General features: G+C 35.5%; 1 protein-coding gene across 14 annotated transcripts in view; it reads right to left on the bottom strand.

Moving 5' to 3' along the window:
* The window catches only part of fam118b (family with sequence similarity 118 member B), a 46,218-nt gene that overhangs the window by 14,140 nt on the left and 18,765 nt on the right, over positions 1–13,313 (bottom strand). For 13 of the 14 annotated variants that reach the window (XR_004223464.1, XR_004223465.1, XM_012966434.3 and 10 more), the window contains exons 2-6: positions 13,090–13,240; positions 9,532–9,784; positions 5,709–5,936; positions 4,182–4,310; positions 909–1,194 (exon numbers count right to left, since the gene is read on the bottom strand). Coding sequence is in view for 12 of the 14 variants with exons in the window: in XM_012966434.3 (XP_012821888.2) it covers positions 909–1,194; positions 4,182–4,310; positions 5,709–5,936; positions 9,532–9,784; positions 13,090–13,166 (973 nt within the window). In the remaining 2 variants the exon portion in view is untranslated. The remainder of the gene's footprint in view (positions 1–908; positions 1,195–4,181; positions 4,311–5,708; positions 5,937–9,531; positions 9,785–13,089; positions 13,241–13,313) is intronic. The other variant, XM_012966436.3, reaches the window with a different exon arrangement.

Below are 13,313 nucleotides of genomic sequence, written 5' to 3'. Positions count from 1 at the left end.
TCAGTCATTTTATTGCATTCTGAATTATTGATTACTTTGTTTTGCAGTAAATGTGTTGATTTTGCTGTAGTTATCTAATGACTTCATCAGGCTCTGAACTGCTGACATTCTGCACACACCAAAACACACTCCCCATAACTACTAGACTCTTCACAGTGTTACTTTAATTTAATTTATTGCAGTAACACATGTTTTGCTATACACATGTTTATTCCCTTTGTGTGTATTGGAACAGAACAAAAAAGGGAGGAAAAAAAGCAAATTGGACATAATGTCACACAAAACTCCAAAAATGGGCCGGACAAAATTATTGGCAAAAATATTTGTATTTTTTTTTGTCTATGTAAAGTTGGGAGGAACACGGGTCAAAAAAATTTCATTACGGTAATGATGCTTCATTGTTATTTGAATATGACAATAAAACTTGAAACTTGATTTGTGGGAGAAAAGATCCTGCAAATTGCAAGCTTATTGATAGTTTTATTTAAAATAACTAAAATTAGGAGTAAAAGACATATCTACCCATTCTAAATTTGGCAGAATGTGCTCTTTCTAATGTATGATTGGAGTTTTTGCCCTTAAAATCTTAAGTATGCAGAATTTTGTAGCAGTACTTTGAAAATTGACTATTATAAACAAATATTTTTTAATTTATAAAGCATTCAAAAGCCAATATCTTACAAATGTGAAATTGCACAGATATTCCACCATGTTCTGAAAGTTAGGATCTAAAAGCCAATATATAGTTTTCCTAGGTAAACTACAAGCCCCCCAGAAAATACTCCTAAAGTGAGAGAGCACAAAATGTTCAAATACGGTCTGTCAATATAATGACCGATTGAAAGAGTTAAAACACAAGCAGAATCAAAAAATATTATTGCTATTCAACACTTCAATTCTAGACATACCAGTGCGTCCTTTAGTAGAGATCTCATTAGCAAGCCTCTCAAAGTATTCTGGCAAATCAGTGTACTCAGTGCCATAAGAGATCACTTTGATGCCCTTATCCAGCATATTTTCTCTCAGCTTTTTGAACTCCTCTACATCCTCTCTGCGAACCAACATGAAATGCTCCAAGTCAGACTTATGTTTTACTGCCTCCAGAAAGAGCGCCTGAAATGTTGTATCATCCACAGTGCGACCACAGCCAAGGAAAAGGAATGACTTTGTTTCATACAGCTTCTGGATCTCTCTCTGTACAGAAAAAATATTTGTTTAAAATGCAATCAAAGCAAGGAATTCTAATTAACTGTATGTGAAGCAGGAAAAAACAAAAACATCCCCCAACCCAAATACAGGTATGGGACCCGTTATCCAGAAAATTCAGAATTACGGGAAGGCCATAGACTGCATTATAAGAAATGTTTTAAAATTATTTCCTTTTTCTCTGTAATAATAAAACAGTACCTTGTACAGGTATGGGACCCATTATCCAGAATGCTTGGGACCTGAGGTTTTCTGGATAAGGGGTCTTTATGTAATTCAGATCTCCTACCTTAAGTCTACTAAAAAAAATATTTAAACAGTAATTAAACCCAATAGGATTGTTTTGGCTCCAATAAGGATTCATTATATCTGAGTTGTGATCAAGTACAAGGTACTGTTTTATTATTACTGAGAAAAAGGAAAACATTTTTAAAAATGTGAATTATTTGATTACAATGGTGTCTATGGGAGATGGCCTTTCCGTAATTCGGAACTTTCTGGATAATGGGTTTCCGGATAAGGGGTCCGATACTTGATCCCAACTAAGATATAATTAATCCTTACTGGAGGCAAAACAAGCCTATTGGGTTTATTTAATGTTTAAATAATCTTTTAGCAGATTTATGGTGTGGAGATCCAAATTATGGAAAGATCCCTTATCTGGAAAACCCCAGGTCCCGAGCATTCTGGATAATGGGTCCCATACCTGTACATAGTTCATTATAGATGCAGTATTCAAAGCAAACACAAATAAGGCTGAAATAACATTGCATGCCATCAAAGGCAAAATGTTTTGAGATTTACCCTAAACTGCGGAAAGATGGAATTTTTAAATATATGCTCCTGTAACTTAATAATGTTATTTGGTTAAAAATCTGGCATTTCTCTATTTGTGGCTTCTCTAAAATATGACAACACTATCCCTTTGCAGAAAACATTCAGATGCTTATAGATTTAATAGAACCAGTGCAAACACCCCACATGGATTTTTTGGGCATGTTGAGGCTGTAAACAATGAAAAACATTACTAGCTCAGGCACACTTGTCCACATATTGATAAATTGGAATGAATTCTTATCTAAACTGTTAACTTAACTATACAGTCAGTGAAGACACAGAAAGATGAATTCTTAGCAAATCCATAGGCTCAATGGTTTGTGCCATAAACAATTTTATGAATTTGTACTAAAAAAAATTCTAAATGGCAATTACTCATGCTACTTATGTAGTATGTAGTCCGGTTTCCTTCAAAAAGCATGGTCTTTATGATGTCATTTTCTCAGTTATTTTATCATAGAAAAAAAATAGTGATTTTAAGAGATTACGTGTCCCTTATGTCAGCAATGTCATGTTAGTGGACCTGTCACTCACACTTTAAAAAGCTGTATAATAAAGGTCCTTTTCAAATTAAACATCAAACCCAAACTAATTTTTTTATTAACACATCCATATCCATTATAAAAGCATTTAAAAATCCCAGCTGTCAATCATATATTGCCTGCCCCGCCTCTATGCCTAAAGCATAGAGGCGGGGCAGACAGTTATTTTCACTTTGAATTCAGAACTTCTTAGATGTCACTGCACTCCTCACATTCCCCCTCCCTCCTCACCATCTCATTTTGTAACCAGTGCATGGGGATGAGCATCAGGTCCCCCCATACTGGCACAAAACAAGATTTTGGCAAGATACAAAGCTTGCCTTAATAAAAGTGTCCACAAAATGGCAACTGTCTTCTTGCTGCAATTGTGAATTCTTAAGAAAATAAGATTAAAATAATTTTTATAGTGTATGTGAAGTTTATTTTACTTGACAAACACAATAGAAAACAATTTGGAATTATTTCTTAGGCTGACAGGTCCCCTTTAAGGTATGGAAAAATTTAAATTGTTTGGATTTACTATAAGCCGCCAAACTATAGTTTGCTTATGAGACTGCTGCATAGGGGCTGTTGTATGCAAAAACAGGGCAGCACAATACAGTAGAACAGACACATGTATCTAATGTGCGCAAGCACAGGTAGAAGGGCCTTAGAGACAACTTTACAGGTAGGCATCAGATACATTGAAGGCTTAGAGCATCAGTTTTATAGGGCTAATGGAGATTACAAGCACCTGTTTTGCTGCCTGGACCTCACCTTTAAAATATTTAAAAATTGTGTTCGTTTTCATAAATTAAATATATTTTATTTTCATAAATACATTTTTATTCAGATTTCTACACTGACTTTTAGAATATGTGATTTGATGATGATGTATCTGATGTTTTTTAATAAAAAATATGGATGGTTTCTGGTTTTAAAGAAGGACGATAAATAGTAATCTAATTACTCTCTAGGGGAGCTACTTACACATTTTACTTGTGCCCTAACTTCATGCCTATTAGTTAGTAATTATAAAGAAGTCCAGAAAAGAACTGGTCTTAAAGGAGTTGTTCACCTTGAAATTAAGTTTTTATATGATGTAGGCAATGATATTCTGAGACCATTTGCAATTGGTTTCCATTTTTTATTTTTTTTGTAGTTTTTCAGTTATTTTCCTTTTAGTTCAGCAGCAGCTACCTAGTTGCTAGGGTCTTGTTTACCTTAGCAACCAGGCAGTGGTGTGAATGAGAGACTGGAATATGAATAGAAGAGGGACTAAATAGAACGTATATATGTGTTCACGTGCAAAATAACCAAAGTGTGGACTGCTGTCTGATCATGGCAAGATAGATAGGGATAAAACCAAAATGCTGTATATGTCTGGCATAATGTAGTTTTCAGGCTCTCTAGCAATAGTAGGGTTACTAGATTACTTAAAAATCCAGGGACATATGAAATAAATACATGATGCATGGCTGCGTTTACATTAAATAAGCAACCAATTCAGCCTTTCTAGCTGGACTTTGTAGACTTGCTCCTCAATTTTCAAGTGATCTGGTATCTCTTTAAAACAGACTACTAAGAAAATTTTCTTTTTCAAGGAAATGCTCTTACCATGACTTCCGTATTCCTTAGCACATTCTGGTAGCCAGCTGGGTGGAGGACAATACCACTGGGGTTTGTGTACACTCCATGTATGTGTAAAACACTCAGCTTTTTTTTCTCTTGAGCCCACTCCAAGACCTGCAATTAAATAAATGTTCAATGTCAGTTCACCGAATTGTAAACATAAATCTCATAACAAATTACACCGTCCCATCAGCTCCCCTTATTTTTACTCCTCTTGTTTCAATTCTTTATATGGTCACAAAACAGATTCCATTATCGCAAAAGCTCTTAACTTGGTCACTAACTGACACATTTTAGGATATTCAACAAACAGGGCTACATAAATCAGTCACATATTGTAAAGCAGTTACATTTGGGTGACCAAACTGCATTAAACCAGCCAGGAGGGCTATGTGTTTATAAGCACATCCTAGTTCTGTCCTAGTTTTTTTTAGCAGGGTCATCAGCAAGTTAGGTTTCCTGTTTTGGACTAAGGAAGTCATCAGGCAATTAGGTTTCCTGTTTTGAGCAACCGACTTTTTTAATTTATTAAAAGGCAGTAATAAGTGCTTCAAATGGGTTAAATTCAGTTATATAAAAAAAGGTTAAAGAGTGCTGACTTTTTCGCTGACTAAAAGGTTCCAAAGGTTTAACATTATAATAGCAATGCTTTTTCCTAGAGATTCGGCTCTGCTCTGCTTCAACTTTAAAACTTTAAGCAACTAAAATAGAATTAGCAAAAACTGCTGAAATCTGTATTTTTCCTATAAGAGGCAATGGCCCTTGTTGCATTATGTTGCACAAATCACATTAATAACAAATGTCAAATGGCTGAAGCTGCATTAACATATTAAATCAGATATTTTTGCATTGTGTTCATATAAAATGATCAAACATAGTCTATTTTAATAACTCCCATGACCTGTACATGCTTACCCTAAATAATTTTTTGGGCTTTTAAGTTTACTTTAAGTATAATATACAGTATGTGCTATTCTTAGCAACTAATTTTATTTCTGAATTATTTGCCTTCTTCCTAGTCTGCAGTTTTAAAGAGCACAGAATGTTTAAAATGTAACCCACATTTAGAAGTATGCAGTGTCAGTTTATGAACTGACAGTATCTAACTTTGTAAAACATATGCCTGCAGCATCATCTATGTGTATAAAACAGCATGCCCATTCAAATAAAATATAGTGGGGACCAAGGACAAAGGTAAAAACCTGAAACCACTTTTTAAAAAATAAATAAATAAAACAACCATAATGGCAGCTGTCTGCTTGTTGGGACTGTGAATTCCAAGAAGTCAAATATTTTATATAGTGTAAGTTTATTTGCTTGACTAACACAATTTAAATGATCTGGTATTAGTTCTTAGGGTGGCAGGTTCCCCCCTGATATGAAGATGATATGAAGCTTGTGAGTGGCAATGGCAATTTAATAAGATAAAGAACCAGATGCAGCAATTAAAAATACTCCATTATTATTTTTATAAGGTAATATTAAATATTTTTTCATCTAACAATTTTGTACCTTTTTTTCATCTGTCAAGTCTAATGATTCAAGTTGCTTTCCTTGATGAATGGCATATATTTCAAGCAAGTTGTCAAAATTAGTGGTCAGAACAAGGGCTCCATGCTCCATTAGTTGTAGCACTGACTGTAAAAGCTGTTTTCCAGAGTCCTCCATCTTTGATTCAAGATCATCAAACACCTCATACAAGCAGTCTTTAAAAAAGGTGGACCGCACATTGCTAGTACGCTGTAGAGTAAAATGTAACTTAAATTTTAGAAGACTTTTCTTTCAAGTGAAAAATAGTACTCATGTTAATAATTTTCAGTATAAACTGAACACTGTACAAAAAATGTCATTTGTGAAGGGGTACCATGGATTAAAAGCATCTTAAATGGAATGAGAAAAAAAAATTCCTGGTTCTTAAACAAAAACATCAAATTGTCAAATCTTTTCTAGAAAACAAAATACCACAGAAAAATGTATCAAATAAACAATTATTTAGGCTCATAATTTCAGCAAGTTTATAAAACTGCCTACATAATACACACAAAAATGACCAAGTTATTAATGAGTCCAACTTATGGATTGTAGAATAAGAATATACAGTGTATATATATATATATATATATATATATATATTTATTTTATTTTTTTAAGTATTCTTATTTTTTTGGTTTTCAAACGGGGGGTGGGGTTAGGGTATAGAAGGCAAAAAGGGGGGGAAAGGAGGGGCGTTGCAATTACCAATATTACAGTAACATATGAAATCAGTAACAAGTCCAGACAACAAGTTGTTTCCTATAACATGTATTTTTCACTTGTGGTACATATATTAATATACCCACCAACTATTCATTACATAAATCAAATCTAGGAAGATCTTCCTACATTTCTAATGGAGGGTATGATTTCATATAAGAAAGCCATGGTTCCTGTATTTTCCAGTAAGCATTACATGCATTGTGTATAATATGAGTAATCTCCTCTATTTTCTTATTTCTTCTACTAGGGGGCTGATTTACTAATCCACGAATTCGAATGGGAAAAATTCGGATTGGAAACGAACATTTTGCGATTTTTTCGCCGCTGTTACGACTTTTTCGTAAATTGTCGCGACTTTTTCGTAGCCGTTACAATTTGCTCGTATATTGTCGCGACTTTTTCGTATTGAGCACTCGTAAACGGCGGGCAAAACTTTCAGACTTTGAATGATTTTGGAAGCCTCACATAGGACTCAATGGCACTCTGCAGCTCCAACCTGGCCCAAGAAAAGTCACGATACTGAAGCTTGAATGAATCCGAAACTTTCGTACTCGGCGCGAAGGCTACGAAAAAGTCACGACAATTCGCAAAATACCGATCATTACGAAAAAAACGCATTTGGACGCCTTCGGACCGTTCGTGGATTAGTAAATCAGCCCCTAGGTGTATCCATTCCACATATGTTGGGCACTGGCCTTCTTCCAATGACTTGGGATTAAAGGAGAAGGAAAGGCAAAGTCACTTGGTGGTGCCAAAATGTTAGACACCCCCAAGTGACTTTAATCGCTTACCTTTTACCCTGGGCTGGTGCTCCTGTTAGGAGAAAACCGCACTATCCCGGGGTAGCTGCGAGCATCTCCTCTTCCTTGTTCACGCTTGCGCAGTAGAGTGAAAAGCCGAACTTTAACAAAGAAGTCAGCTTTTCACTCTAATGCGCATGAGTCGCCCCAGGGATTTCGCCGACACAAGGATGGAGGAATCGCTCGCTACAGGTACCTTGGGCTGGTGCGGTTTTCTCCTAACAAGGGCAAAAGGTAAGCGATTAAAGTCACTTGGGGTGCCTAACATTTTGGCTCCCCCAAGTGACTTAGCCTTTCCTTCTCCTTTAAGGTTTTGGAAGCATGTAGAAATTGTAGGGTACATGCATCTGACATTATTTTTTATTTTTTTTTGTTACTGTAGAATTATTTTGCAAGATGTGCATGTATACCATATATGAACGTGTGTCTTTCAAAGCTACATGTCCAGCACATTTCTGAGCAGCTAGGAAACATTTTTTTTTAAGTTTTGCGTGGTGCCACCTTGTGGCTAGTTTGTAATTCATTTCTCTAACTCAAACCGCTCTAGATGATTTGTGGATTAAGGCTAGGATCTGGGATTACAATATTCAGTTATTTATTCCATTCCTTATGGGTGGGGTAGTTTAGGAATTCAAGTGATGTTTAATAGTAATTTATAAATTTGTGAAATTAATTTTTCTGTATTTTCCTTTTGGTTCAGATAGTTTTCCCACAGTGTTAACTTTCTGTGCCACCCAGTTTCTTTCTGGGTTTTGCTATAATGGTGATTTAGTATAGGTGGGCATCTGGGAGGGCTATGCCTCCATACCTCCCAACATTTGAAAAATGGAAAGAGGGACAAAAAGAAATGCAGCGCATTGCGCGGCAAAATTTTTTGGACCACGTCCATTTTTGCGACCACACAACCTAAATACCACACCTGATTGACTAAAGAAACCTGTTGAGCTTATTATTTACAATTTTAACTAAGTGTAGGTGTGGCTTGTTAACTTTCTGGGATCTCTACCAAAAGCTCACTTATTAATTAAATATGAGAAACAATGTATCTAAGTGCAGGTATAGCTTGTTAAGATTTCTGGGCTCTGTGCCAAAAGCTACTTTTTAATTAATTTTGTATCTTTTTTTAGCATTCAATGCAGGAGATCAAAGTCAAATGAGGGACTTTTCAGTAAGAATCCAGGACGGCAGGTTGAGCTGTTAAAAGAGGGACTGTCCTGCGAAAATTAGGACAGTTGGGAGGCATGGGCCTCCCCTTTCCTTTGGGATTATTAGTTGCTTATATTTTCTGAGTGGTTTCTTGGCCCACACAGATTTCAATATAGTCGATTTTTTTTAAAAACCTGTTGGAATTGTCATGGGAAGGGCTTGTAAGTAGTATAAGACTTTCTGCATTAATATAATTTTTACTGCTTGGATTCTGCCCCACCAAGAGAGGATTAGTATGGCCCAGGTTTCCGTTAGTATAGAATCTAGTAATCAACTAAAGTTGTCTTCCAGTGTGATTTTAATTTTGTTTTTTAAGTTTATATTTAACATTTCCGATTTGGAAAAATCCACCTTAAAATTGGATAACATACCAAAAGAACTTATCAGGAGAAAATTTGTAAAGTGATAGGTCTAGTAATGAAGAGTAAAAAGAGTACTGCAAATACAGCAATTTTATTTTCTTACCATTTTGCGATAATACCTGAAATATTAGGGTTTAAACTACTGGGCTAAAAGGGTTTCCATTATCAAAATAATATAGGGGACAGAGGGCATCCTTGCCTTGTCCCATTATAAATCTTCACTGGTGGGGATAATACAGAATAAGAATATTCTTCATTTCACTTAGTATAGTAATTTATATTTGGATAACTACTTAACTGTTACTAAGAGAAAACTATTGGAAATGATTACTGGTGCCAGCTAGTAAACTTAAAAGCAACATTTAACTTACTTATAGATGTCGATGAAATACAGCAGCCGATGCTGTACAGAAAAAATATCATATTGTGCAGAACATGTTTATGTCATTTTTGCATTTTACATTAATCCTAGAATTCAGAGCTATATTTTAATGAGAGTAAGAAGACTTTACCCATAACAATATTTAGAGAGAAAGTTAAAGGTTGGTACAAAACAAACATGCCTCTCACTTTTTTTAATCATGGTATTTGCCTATTATAATCAAGAAACACAACCACATGATAATGCATAACGCTAAGGCATTGATTGCTGTGAATGGCAGTAAAAACAGTATTCTTTCACAATTCAGCATGTTCATAAATAACACTTACTGGTGACAACTTCTGAATTAAGTCATGAGCCACGTGAATAAGGTTCTTGTCCTCATGAAGGCATTTCTGGAACTTTTTGCTTTCCTCCTCTTCCAGCAAGTCAAAGTCATTAGCAGCATCAAGAAGGGCCTGGATTAGTCCCTTCCAAGATTTTAAAGCAGGAACCTGAGGTGCAACAGCAGAACTAATACCTGTTCCAATTACCAAAACAAGCTCCTGAGGTTTCTTTGTCTTCAGACTTGGCAAAAGCTTTCTGAAATAAAAGGTGTTAGGTGTTACATGTATATAAACAAGTTCTGGAAGTGATGTATATAATCTACCCCACTGCTTGTAGATTGTAAGCTCTTTTGGGCAGGGCCCTCTTCACCTCTTGTATCGGTTACTGATTGCTTTATATGTTACTCTGTATGTCCAGTGTATGTAACCCACTTATTGTACAGCGCTGCGGAATATGTTGGCGCTTTATAAATAAATGTTAATGTAATGTAATGTAATGCTTGCCTTAATCCTTAAAATGTGAATATTATTATTTTTATTATTTATTGTATATAGTCTTATGAAATGTATACTCCTTTCATGATACAGGTATGGGATCCCTTATCCGGAAACCCGTTATCCAGAAAGTTCTGAATTACGGAATGTCATCTCCTATAGACTCCATTATAAGCAAGTAATTCTTGATAATGAAGTAAGCCTGGCTAAATATAGTTTTCCCCATTTAAGGTATAATATGCTTGTTGCTGATCAGTGGCTTAAGTAACTGGACACCTAGGCTTTATAGGGCTCAGGAAATAATAACCTGCTGTTTAACAGGCAAAAGACCTATGGTTAATATGTGTCACTCTGCACTGTGACAGTGCAGCGATGTGTTACTCTGAGTGCTTTATTTTAGAAAAGCTTTTTTAATCCTAATCTTATGAAGAGGATTATGGTCTGCTATAAATTTGTATTCAACCCAAATCATACTTTAAGTAGGCCTGGGGATTGTCAGTTCGCTTGTATGTGCAGCAATGAGAATTGACACTGTTTATTTGCTTTGAAGTAAATTCCAGGACAGGGAACCTCTTGAACAGAGGCAAGATATATGTATGTATATCTTTATTTATAAAGCGCTACTTATGTACGCAGCGCTGTACAGTAGAATACATTAATACAAACAGGGGGTTATTAAAATAATAATAGATAAATACAAAGTATAACAATAAATACAAATAAATACAAGATCAAGTCACAACGACACAAGAGGATGGAGGTCCCTGCCACATGGAGCTTACAATCTAAATGGGAGGGTAATTTACAGACACAAATAGGCAAATATAAGTGCTGTAGGTTACAGTGGGTGACACTACAATATAAGTGCTAGTTCCCAGATCAGGTGCTGTGCGAGTGCTCCAAAAGGTAGTCTTTAAGTTTAGTTTTAAAAAGACTGAGGGAGGATTCTCATTGGCATTACTTATAAAACGTTAAATAAAAGGACACTTAATTCAGTTAGCACCTATTTAGGCAAAAAGCTGCAGTATATTTTATTTATATAGTGCATTTTATTTTTTTTTTTTTTTTTTTTTAAAACCCTCATTTTCTATCCTTCTTAATCTGAAAAAACCAGGATACATGTTAATATTTGATACTGATAAATACTTTAGTAACCTGTTAAATTTGTGACAATGATGTTAAAAGATTAATCCGCTATATGAAACAACCTTATCTTGAAATTGTAAAATGGGAATTTTGTGTCTTATTAGTTGGCTCAGACACCAAATGCCCTTACTGTGATAAAAGATCTCAAAAGCTAGAGATTGTAAGAAATTCAATGAAATATTGCAATTCTTGCCCATTTATTTCAGTGTTTGAACAAACAGGTAGGTTAACTGACTGAGCATAGCATCTTTTCAAGAATTAGCAGCAGCTAATGCACAAATTCAACTGGGGTGGATTTTTTTGCTTTATCTGAACCTAATGAACATTGGAAATTAGAGATCTGTGCTAGTGTAAACTTTAAGCTATGCTTAGAATACAAAGCATATGGGACAAAGGATGATTTACAAAGTTGTATCTCACCATGGATTAAAAATATTTTAGCTTAAATCCAAATAGAGGGAATTTCACCTTAACAAAACATACTGGTTTCAAACAATACATTTTTTCATGAAAAAAATGTTCTTTCTATTTTACAAATAGCTTCAAAAATGTAGGTTTTTAAAAATGATTTTGCTTTCCTTGCGTTTCCCATATGCAGCTCCAGGCTTGGACTGGGCCGGCGGTACAAAATCTGGTGGGTCACAGCCGCTGACCCAGCCCATTCCTCCCCCTCCCTGTCACTGAATTGTGTGCACCAGTGCCCCCCCCATTCAGAACTGCATGCATCAGCACTCCTGTCCCAATCGCAGAGTGGGGTGCAGTACATGGCGCAGGGCGAGCAGGACCTTACACTGTGCAGCTCTATAACTAGATAGCTTGCTCTCTCAACTGTTAATATTTGATACATTAGCTAATTAATTTAAAAACATGTGCAGCAGATCCAGACCCTGCCTAACATGCTCCCTGAACTTTACTGAAGTCTTCCAGATTAACTGCTAATTCATACATCAGTTACAGGCATGTCTCCAAAGCTGTGGAGTGAAGTAAACTATTAACAATCTCATTTCTATAGAAAAAGAATAAAAATAACAGTTTTACATCACATTTTTTCAAATGTATTAACTTCAAATGATCAAACATCACTGTTATAATTAGGTAACATGTTGTGCATTTGCCAGTTATTTAAAGGTTTGCAGATTAATGAGTTAAAAATGCTTTGAGCATACTGCTGGCCAATAACACTTTCTATGGCAACAGAGTATTGTTCAAGACAACCTGCTGGATCAAGTTGCATTAAGCATTGTATTCAGCTGAAATCCTGCTAGATATTTTTTTCCATAATGAATGCAAATGATCTCAAAATGTGCATAAATTAAAATATAAATGCTATATTATATTTTCCCAACACCATAGTGTGTTCTTTTTCTTACTATATGTAGGCCACCTGGGCCAGCCTTGGGGTGTGTAATCTGTGTTACTGCCCTACATACTATGGTAACAAGCAATTAGTATTTTGCCACAAAGCTAATTATTACATAAGCTCTGGCAATTGAGATCAGTTTAAAGTATGTGTTGAGAATTAAAATCATGACCTACTGCGGGCATCATCAGATAAAAAGAATTTTGTTTTTAAAGAAATGTGCTCGAGTATACTGTTAAGGGCTACTATACACAGTAATTTTGTACTGCGTTCTCCTGTGGTGGATCTGTCTTGCATTGCACTGCTCGGGTGTGCAGGATGAAATACAATCCATTCTTCCCTACTGGACCGTACTCCACTTCACGCAGGTGGAACACAACTTAAAGTGTGTGTAAAGGCCCACAGGCATTGATTTGCACAACCTTTCTTTCTGAAACTACTGCAAATGCAATTAACATCTTTAACACTAATAACAATATTGTTCACAAACTGGATACAAAGCAAACAGAATTCTAAAAATATTCTTATTAATTGTTAGAAAAGAATGACAGGATGATTACCTGGGCTTCTTGGTTGGCGGGATTCCATCATCTATAAGCATTTGGCTCTCAGACTTTACAGTTAGTGCAGAAGCCATCCAATAAACAGGAGCAGAACACCCAAAATTTTAAATTTCACAAATGCATTACGGTTTCATTCGGCAAAACCTTCCTAAAAAGAAAAGTGAATAGGATCTTACATATACTACTCAAATATTAGCAGCTGGAGTCTGCAAAGAGATAGG

The sequence above is a fragment of the Xenopus tropicalis genome, chromosome 7, assembly GCF_000004195.4.
Source record: "Xenopus tropicalis strain Nigerian chromosome 7, UCB_Xtro_10.0, whole genome shotgun sequence".
In the NCBI taxonomy this organism is placed as follows: Eukaryota; Metazoa; Chordata; class Amphibia; order Anura; family Pipidae; genus Xenopus; species Xenopus tropicalis.
Note: the sequence above shows the minus strand (reverse complement) of the source record. Positions and strands in the feature narration are given on the sequence as shown.